The 10018-nt window shown below is 47.4% G+C and overlaps 2 protein-coding genes across 2 annotated transcripts; one reads left to right on the top strand and one right to left on the bottom strand.

Moving 5' to 3' along the window:
* Window positions 1–5572: 5572 nt before the first annotated feature.
* Window positions 5573–6606, top strand: LACBIDRAFT_329097 (uncharacterized protein; the record flags this gene model as incomplete). The annotated part of the gene is made up of 3 exons (XM_001883294.1): window positions 5573–5672; window positions 5755–6375; window positions 6425–6606. The coding sequence occupies 3 exons, from the start codon at window positions 5573–5575 to the stop codon at window positions 6604–6606; spliced, it is 903 nt and encodes a 300-aa protein (XP_001883329.1).
* A 1922-nt stretch (window positions 6607–8528) lies between these two features.
* Window positions 8529–9717, bottom strand: LACBIDRAFT_302090 (uncharacterized protein; the record flags this gene model as incomplete). Its single annotated transcript, XM_001883194.1, has 6 exons — window positions 9488–9717; window positions 9377–9436; window positions 9146–9322; window positions 9007–9094; window positions 8736–8962; window positions 8529–8678 (listed from the first exon to the last, which is right to left on the bottom strand). Exons 2-6 carry the CDS (start codon window positions 9407–9409, stop codon window positions 8529–8531), a joined length of 675 nt encoding a protein of 224 aa, XP_001883229.1. The 5' UTR covers window positions 9410–9436; window positions 9488–9717.
* Window positions 9718–10018: the final 301 nt, after the last annotated feature.

Raw genomic sequence — 10018 nt, 5'->3', positions numbered from 1 at the left:
GCAAAGCTGCTGATAGAGAAGGGGGCAGATGTAAATGCACAGGAGATGTTATGGAAATGCACTCCAGGCAGCATCAATTAAAGGCCATGAGGCCATTGCAAAGCTGTTGATAGAGAAGGGGGCAGATGTGAATGCACAGGAAGGATAATATGGAAATGCACTCCAGGCAGCATCAGTTAAAGGCCATGTGGCCATTGCAAAGCTGTTGATAGAGAAGGGGGCAGATGTGAATGCACAGGGAGGGGAATATGGAAATGCACTCCAGGCAGCATTAGCTAGAGGCCATGTGGCCATTGCAAAGCTGCTGATAGAGAAGGGGGCAGATGTGAATGCACAGGAAGGGGCTTATGGAAATGCACTCCAGGCAGCATCAATTAGAGGCCATGAGGCCATTGCAAAGCTGCTGATAGAGAAGGGGGCAGATGTAAATGCACAGGAAGGGGAATATGCAAATGCACTCCAGGCAGCATCAATTAAAGGCCATGAGGCCATTGCAAAGCTGCTGATAGAGAAGGGGGCAGATGTAAATGCACAGGAAGGAGAGTATGGAAATGCACTCCAGGCAGCATCAAGTGAAGGACATGAGGCCATTGCAAAGCTGTTGATAGAGAATGGGGCAGATGTAAATGCACAGGAAGGATAATATGGAAATGCACTCCAGGCAGCATCAGTTAAAGGCCATGTGGCCATTGCAAAGCTGTTGATAGAGAAGGGGGCAGATGTGAATGCACAGGGAGGGGAATATGGAAATGCACTCCAGGCAGCATCAATTAGAGGCCATGTGGCCATTGCAAAGCTGCTGATAGAGAAGGGGGCAGATGTGAATGCACAGGGAGGGGAATATGCAAATGCACTCCAGGCAGCATTAGCTAGAGGCCATGTGGCCATTGCAAAGCTGCTGATAGAGAAGGGGGCAGATGTAAATGCACAGGAAGGAGAGTATGGAAATGCACTCCAGGCAGCATCAAGTGAAGGACATGAGGCCATTGCAAGGTTGTTGATAGAGAATGGGGCAGATGTAAATGCACAGGGAGGATGGTATAGAAATGCACTCCAGGCAGCATCAAGGAGAGGCCATAAGGCCATTGCAAGGCTGTTGAAAGAGAATGGGGCAGATGTAAATATGTTGGACCTGTCAGATTACAGCAGTGATGATTCATCGTTAGATGATGATTATCTAGGATGCTGAAACCTCTCTATGAATGTTATGGTGGCAGTATTTTTGTATAAAGAAACCAAGGGGGTTCAGGGATCTGAATGCCGGACTGGGGGTTGGGTAGGTAGGTTGGCCATAGGCTGAAAAAAAGATTTTTGGAACCCTCTATGACATAGTCCTAAATTGGTTTTCCAAGGTGATTTACAGTATTCCTTAGTGTTTGAAAGTCCGGTTATTGGGTTCCCAGGGGCTCTAACCGAGACCAAGACTGGTTAGCCTTTATCCCGAAACCTAAAATAACCTAACCGGACTGCAACTAACCGGTTACAGTCGGTTATTTGCAGTTACTAACCGGTTAGGACCGAAAAATAAAGAATCGGTTATAACAAGGCAAATATGCTCATATGTATCTTGATAGATATTATTTCTGCATATTCTAGCTTTAAAACGAGCCCAAGAACGCTAAAATCGGTGAAGAATTGACATATTTATGCAATTATCCTTGAAAGTCTACACATTTGAGTGATATTTTAGAGATTTGACCGTAACTTAGTCAAACTTTAAGCGTTTTCGACGTTCTCAAGTGCGTTTTGAAGGTGTATAATAGGGCTGGTTATAACCGGTTATTTAATGGTTAGTTAACCGCAAAATAACCGGTTATTCCATTTTCGAAATCAACTAACCCTAACCGCGGTTAGGTTAGTGTTGCGGTTAGGTCCGGTTATTTTCCGGTTATTTTCCAGTTAACTAACCTAACTTTCAAACACTAGTATTCCTGCATGTAAAATATCATTGTATAGTACATTATCTTGACTGGATATTATATTTCATTATATCCAGGCCAATTTCTGGCTTCAAAATCATTTTTCACAGTCTAATCTTCATCAAATTTTTGTCTAATGTTTTAATCAATCACAATTTACTGACAAAACAGTTAGAGACCAGTTCTTGACACCGATGTGTATGCTGTGTGACCTGATTTCAAAACTCGAATCATCTTGATGCTTTTGACACATCAGATGCTCTAAACGGATGCCTGTGTGGTGTGGTATTGCACTCAGAATGCAATGGCTTGGTAAAATGTAAAAGGGTTGGATGTGAGACTCAATGGGTGAGTATCAGTCTTGCACAAGTTAATCACTACACTCACTTATTTTTTAGTACCACCTACAATGTGTTGCATTGCAGATAGCCCCACGAAATTGGGTATGCAAAGCCTTAGAGGATCAGAGCAATGATGATGATGATGTCATATTGCCATATATAGGCATGTGCCTGATTACGTAGGTACAGTTGCGGACAACTAAAGTCAACAAATTGAGTATCTCAGGAACCAGATTTTTTGACGGAAATCTGACGACAGATCTGAAACTGGACAGGCAAAAGGAGCTCAAAAATGGTGTTTTCATGTTATTCCCATGAGTTTTTGGCTGTGCCAAAATTTTGAGCCAATTTTTTTGCATCCTACATCACCATCTCAGCCAGTCTCTCAGGAAAATCCTGCTAATCAAGCTCATCCCAATTACTCTATGCATATCCATCTCTTCTCCTGAATCCTCAGCTTCCCTTGCCTCATTTTTTTGCAATGGATGTGACTCTCAAGATCTTGTGATCAGTTCCTCATCATCTCCCTCACTGACAGTCTGACGGCCTTGAGAAAATGATGTCACTGATGGAATGGAAGTCAAAAAAGGGTTATTTTGGAGGCATGCAAGGTTGCAATGTTTTTTAGGAGGACAGCCTCTAGGTTTAGGCAGCATAATAGCAATTTTTTTTAAAGGGGAGGATCTATTTTATTTTTACTCTTTCAGTGGATTCTGACAGTACTCATCAAGATCTATCCAAAAATGACTTTTTCGAGATTTTATCGATTTTTTTGGGCCTGTGCCAAAATTTTGAACCTTTTTTCTGACAAATCTTCACTTTTGGGAAATCGGCTCGTACCATTTGAAAGATCTACTCAATTCCTGCCTATTCCGATGGTTTTCGGACTTTTAAAAAATCCCTACTGGTCTCAATAAATTGGTCTATAAATTTGTTGACTTTAGTTGTCCGCAACTGTAGGTAGGTCAAGCACACAGGGCCTTACAAAAAAATTCGACCCTGGCTACTTTTTTAAAATTCTTGAACCCCCTTGAAAGAAACATTGGGATGAACTTTTGTGACTTATGGCAAAGTATGACATTTCAAGATCTAGTATTGAGGTAGATGTAGCTAGAGAAAAATGTAATGTTTGAAATGAGTTTTATGCTGTTTTCATGCTATTTTTGTTATCAACAGAGAAGTTTCTATATTTGGACCACATGGACTAGACACTGATATTAGCTTTCTTCGATTTCATCGCTAACAGTGAGCACAATTGCTAGTTTCCCCTGCTTTTCTGGCTATATTTCATGCAGATTCTCTTATGTGACAGTATACACTGCATCTTGAAAGTAGTATATAACATCAGCAGTGGTAAGGTATTTTTCCTTTATTATCAACATATCTGGTTTGTACTTGTACACTCCTATGAGGTGTTGCACAACTTTTGACTCACCACTTTATCACACACATTATAGAAGGGCATTTATCTAAAATTTTCATGTAGTTTTTGTAGCAAATGGTTGTCCTTAGATTTGTTGAAGCTAATATCCCAATTTCGGACATCAGTGTATCGTTAGCAGGTGAATGCACACTTGCACACCCAAATTCAAACATGTCTCGAAGGAAGAAAAAAAGCCATCAAATTGTAGTGTACTTAATAGTTTGTGAAATGTATGTGATCGCAAGGGGGATCCTGCACAATGGCACAACAAATAAATAAATGGTCAGATTCAGGAGGGCAATGAAGGAACGTGGGGTGGATGGGGGTGTTGGGATTAAAGTGAGGGATGGGAGGGGGGGGGAAACTCGGAGGCCGGGGGGAGTCGGAAATCGAGAACTTGGAAAAGGGGAGCAGGGAATAATGTCCAAATCGCGCGCCTCTAAACCCTACTATCCCGACCATGTCCATGGGAAGGAATGACAAACGCGCCAGAGACGGGACTCCAACCATCCTCTGGGCCCCTCTCATCACCCCAAATAAGGCTCGCAATACTCGCCGTATGCCTATGGCCGCCCCTCCCCTGATCCCTCTTGGGCGCTATGAACTAAAATAGATATTTCGTTAACGACGTCATGCCGAAAATAAATAAAAAACACCTCATACCTGTTTCTGCTGTGAGCCAAAAGAAGCAAGTGAACCAGGCACCGGCGAGCGATACGTGATATCCACTTCCTCGTCATCCGAATTCGTCTCGCTCAGTTCGAAATCCGCAGTATCCACTGTCCCATTTATCCCTCCTCCCCCTCCTCCTCCCCTACGCGGATCCTCTAAATCATACACTTCGTATTTTGACCTGCCCCTGAACTGGGAGGAAGAAGTGAGGTTGGGTGGGGGCGTGAGTGCTGCAGAGCCCCTAAGATCGTCTGGGAGGAATAGGTAGAAGAATGCGGTGGCGAGGCATGCGCCGCCTACGACGTCGATGAGGTAGTGATGTGATAGGTACATCGTAGCCCAATACAACACGCCCGTGTACGCCCACACGTATTTTGTAGTGGCTGGGAAAAAGTGGGATAGGCAGAGGGCTTCGATGGTCGCGCAGCCTGCGTGTAAAGAGGCGAACGCGCCGAATGGGATGGGTGCGTTCGTGAAAGTGACGGTGTACGCGTGGGAGTGGAAGAGGGCGTCGATGCGGGCTAGACCGCCTGGGGATCCTTTCATGGAGTAGTTTGCTGGAGTGAGGCCGTGGATGAGCTTGTACCATGGTGCAGAGCATGGGAGGAGGATTTGAATGATGAAGCCAAGTACCCGAATGCGCGGGCCCAGAAGTGGAGGGCTTGTTTGGTGCGGAAGAGGCATATGAAGGTGGCGACAATGAAGGGGATTGTGAAGTGGCCTATGCCGTATGGGAGCCAGGCGATGATGTCGAGAGATGGGGGGGTGAAACCGACATCCTCACCCGAGATGTTGGCACTGTGGAGGATGGATTCGATTGTGGGTAGGAGGGAGACGAAGATGGCGGGGTGCCATGAGGCGGGAATGAAGCGGCTAGTGTAAAAAGTGATGAGGTAGGCAAAGATGGGTGTGGCGGGTAGGAAGAACTGGGATGTGAAGGGGATGTCGGTGAGAGCTCTATTTTTGTTTTCATTGGCTTGGCATCCGATTTTTTATTCTTATCGCGGTTGAACTTGCCTCTCTCCTCACTCTGCTTTATAGCGCAAGAGTGGGCTCCTCAAAAAAGCATACGAGCCTGGTGTTCTATGTAACAACAGCTTCGAGTAAGTGTCTGTACCACCATCCATTTTTATGTCCCTGTTGATTTCCACCCGAAGCATGATGGCGAGAAGGACATACAAGGCCCCCTCAACTTTTCAGGTAACATCCTGGCAAAGATGAACGATATCAGCGAAGGGGACGACAATGACAACGATGACAACGTACCTGGGCCGCCCAAGCGTAGGAACGATGCAAAATTGAAGCCTTCTGGCCATGGTGACATGAGCCTTGCTTGACACTAGTGATGTAAGTCCTCACTCCTTGCCACCGCTCTCCCTCCATTCACGACACCTTTCAGCTTCATTACATTTCTCGCCCATTGCCTGTTCCACAGCCCAATTCCCATGGCATCATCCCACCCCATCTCCAACAATCACACCTCTGGCTCACACAAGCGCCCCAGATTGGACAGATGGGCTGCTGTTCCCCAGAGCCGGTCCCCTCCAGACGACTACAGCTACCACCCAAGCCCCATCCCCTTCAGCGGAGGCCAATAGCGAGGGTACAGACAGCACAGGCCACGCGGATCCTCACACCAACAGCGTCACCCATCCTCAAGTTCACAATACGCACCCTTCTTGGGCCATACCCCTCCACCACCCTCGTTCGTCCCTCTCCAATCCGACTTCAATCCGCCCCCACACTCTTCTACTCGTTCCTCGGGTTTTGGACGCCCACCTCCGCCCAAGAGCGCGGGTAGCTCTATCTCTTCCAATCACGATAGCGGAATGCACACCCACCACCAATTGCGCTAGGGTCCTCCCAGTGGCGGGGGTAGTGGTGGAGATGGAGGCCGACAACGAGCTTTTCGCTGCTTTTATTGATGGGAACGAACCTTCAGGCGGTGGGAGACCAAACACTGGTGGAACGGGTTTGGACTGGCTTGTCCACGGACCAGCCTCGAATGCACCTAATCCAGGTTAGAATTCCCCTGTCTTGGCCATTAATTTCTCTGACGAGTTGAACAGTACCCAACCCGCCTCCCTCATCTTCATCTACACCCTCAGTTGGAGCCAACAAGTCGGGAAACGGGGGAGGCAACTGGCTGGACTTACTCTCTGGCAATTACCCTACTACTCCATCTGGCAACCTCGGCAACACGGGCACGTCCTGGGAGCGTGGAGACCGCGTTTCTGGTGGTGGTCACTGATGTCACCAACATCACGGAGATATTTGGTGGCGAGGGAGATGGGAGGCGGGGACCGTCCCCGCTCGTGGTGTCTATTAGTGGTGGAGGGAAGAGGGGCGACGGAGGCGTGGGGATCTTGAACTCTCCCGTTAGTCAAGGGGGAGTTGGCAAAGAGAAAGGGTAAGGATTGTTGAACAATCCCAGGTCAAAGCTATCAAAATGGACTTTTTATTATTATGACGGATGGATGGACATGTAGCCTTTTAGAAGTTATCTATTGTGGACTTCCTTCTGCTGGCTATTAGACTCCTATTGTCGCTTTCGAAATAGTTGGGGGACGGAGCGGCCTTGCATGCGTTGGCAAAATTAGAATCCATTGAATTGGTTCAAAATATGTAATTGGGGAAGTTGAACAAATTTGAGAGGAGGTCCCGGCAGTGTGAAAGAATAGACTTTAAAGACTTCAAAATGAAGGGTTGACGCTGTAGCCATCATTGACCCAAACCAAGTAGCGAATGATAATCATGAAGCTACGGAAACACATACTTCCAGCTGGAGAATCCTGAGCAATGTACAGAGTCCATGCCTGTTGCCGTTCGGGTGGCGACTCGGAAACCCAAAGCAACTCCTCAGCTCATCAATGATGAGCCGTCAACGCAGGCAATTGAGTTCCATGGCATGACAAGAAGACGAATAATTGCCAAGAGACTGGCTCTCTTCTTCGAGCCCATCTCGCGAGTGATATTCGTCGATTCGGGGGGCCTCAAATCCTCGTGCATGTGGCGTGGTGATAACGCGAATCTGGAGGAAGTCCTAGGTAGGAGTTGGCATCCAGATGCGCATACTACCTTTTCCGGAAGTTCGAACTCGCTACTCGGTGCTTCACAGAATTGGGGTTGGGGCCACATTGGCAAACATTTGCAGGGGGAATCGGGGTATATCCATGTCTATGATGCATGGTGGGTGACCGGGTTGAGATCAAGTATGGTCATCATTAGGACATACCACTTGGAGGGCCCAGGCGTGTTGAACGGTACGGAGCTCGAGTGCATGCTTATCTGACTTAAGTCCGAGTCAAAGTCGATGAGACGTATCCTCGGTGCTTGTCCATAGAATCGGGGCGTCAGTTTGGAAAACGCCCACAAAAGTAGGACTCGGAGTGTATCCTTATCTCCCGATAAGTGAAAGGTGCATCCTCGAACTCGGTGCTTGAAGTAACATCAGTTTGGTAACTACCACCCACGCCGGTCTCCGTTATCTGTAATGGGTCAGAGTCGAGGTCAACAACCCTTCGAATTTGGGTGCATCAAAAATTTGAAAAGTTGAAGGCATCGGTTTGGTAGATAACGCGAGGAGCGAACCCTTATCTGTGATGGATCCAAGTCGAGGTCGAGGCTATTGTCACCCTTCTCTTCAAATTCTATGCTGCAAGAATACAAGAATTGGGGCATGGGTTTGATAAAAGAGTCAAGACACGAGGAGTAAATTCTGATCTCAGTCTGTAGTCGAGTCCAGGTCGACGCAGCCTTGAGGAACCACCGCGATATGCGATACGGTTTCTTGACCCCAGAGACGAGAGACTTCATATTGAACTGCATGACTGTTCCCTCGATCGAAATTCCTTGCCATCACAGCACCTCGAACATTGACTGGCGCTAATACTTATCCGCCAATCCCAACTGTCGTATATGTATCTGTGTTTTCCCGACGTCTGACCGAAACGCACAAATCAGTACAGGGTGGCGTTGTTTCATGAATGGTGTAGCTCGGAAGTTGGGTTGTAGAGATAGGACTTTATGAGTGTTTTATGCTTAGTCGGAATGAAGACTGCATGCGACTCAATGCAGGGCAGGAACGATGGGCTGACTTGGGTAGCAGATCATCGCTTTGGATCCATTTCTTCCAATAGCGTGAGCATCTCACGCATGCTAGGGCGGAGATAATCAATGGCGTCCCAACAGTATCCCAAATGACATCCACGCTCTTTTGAACAAGGCAGCGGGCTCCCTGGCAGGTTTTACTCCTCGAATGATATCCACAGCTACAGCATGGTCGGTTGTTCTGTGAGGATAGGGGAGCCGTCCAGCTGCCACCTGCATGGCACACACGAGTCACATCTGTAATCAGTTCGAGTAGAAGGCCAGACATACCTCAAGGCACACCGAACCGAATGCGTACACATCACTAAACGTAGTAATGGGAGGAATTTGCCCATCGTCTTCCACCAGTGACATAATAAGCTCTGGTGCCATCCACCGGGTTAACCCGGCAAAGGAAGAGATGCCCTTGCTGATGGTCTCGGACATTTCCTCGATGACCTTGGAGAGCCCAAAGTCGGTGATGATCGCATACACATGCTCATCGACCGGAATGTTTCCTTTTTCTGAGTTAGGGGTCAGCGGGGAGCACGAGAGGACGAACGAAGAGGCCTGACTCCTTTTAAGTCCCCATGGACAATGGTAGGCCTGAATGTATGCAGATAGGCAATGGCAGAAGCCACCTGGGCGAGCTACAGCAAGAGTTAGATAATGAAACTCGGTGGATGGTTTGAAATGCGTACAAGTCTCAATCGATTCACGCTCGGGAAAAAAAATTGCTCCAGGTAGTTGCAAAACGTCCCATGTTCGCACCAAGGCGATGCCCTGCCTATTTTTTGTGAAAGATGCACTATCCCAAAAAGCTGCGATACATTGCGATGACATAGACGGTGCCAAGCAATGACCTCCGATTGAAGTCGCTAACATACCATCATGTCAGCTCAAAACATTCAAGCAAAAGATGCACTCCATACCTTGATGAGCTTCTCTCGGACGTTTTGCACCATAACTTGACGCAGGACCTTAATGGCAACCTGAATCATATTGTGAGCTGATTTTGCAACACAATACCACAAGACACTTACAGGCCGTGGCCGTCTCTCAATCGGATCGTTCCAAGTACCTTTCCATACGTCAGAGAACGTTCCATGAGCGACGAAGCCGCCTCTCCCTTCACAACGTCGTCGGTAAGAGCAGTCAAGATCACAGACCCACGACCAAAGCCTTGGTGACTATCTCCTGCAAAACTTTTGTCGACATCGTTGCTTCAAGCGGCTACGGTCCTGATGCGCTTGGATCCACCGGAATTCGTCATACGATGATATGAAAAGTGCAACTGTCCGGAGGGAAGAGAAGTAGAGGAAACATGGGTAGGTTTGGAGGATCGTGGCATTTCGGATATGGACATCTGACGCAGATTCCAAGCCAACGTCTATCCAGATCGTTAATCGGCCAGTGTGGTGATAGGTGGAGGTTGATGAACAGTGTTCCTTCGCCGTGCCGAGAACGTAAAGAGCAATAGTCGGGAAGACGGGGATCAAGAGATCACAGCATTCCCTGATGAATGCAACGACAATGTCAGATCTTTGTATGCACTTTGAGAGAAACAGGGTTTA

This window comes from Laccaria bicolor, genomic scaffold, assembly GCF_000143565.1.
Source record: "Laccaria bicolor S238N-H82 LACBIscaffold_20 genomic scaffold, whole genome shotgun sequence".
Taxonomy (NCBI): Eukaryota; Fungi; Basidiomycota; class Agaricomycetes; order Agaricales; family Hydnangiaceae; genus Laccaria; species Laccaria bicolor.
Note: the sequence above shows the minus strand (reverse complement) of the source record. Positions and strands in the feature narration are given on the sequence as shown.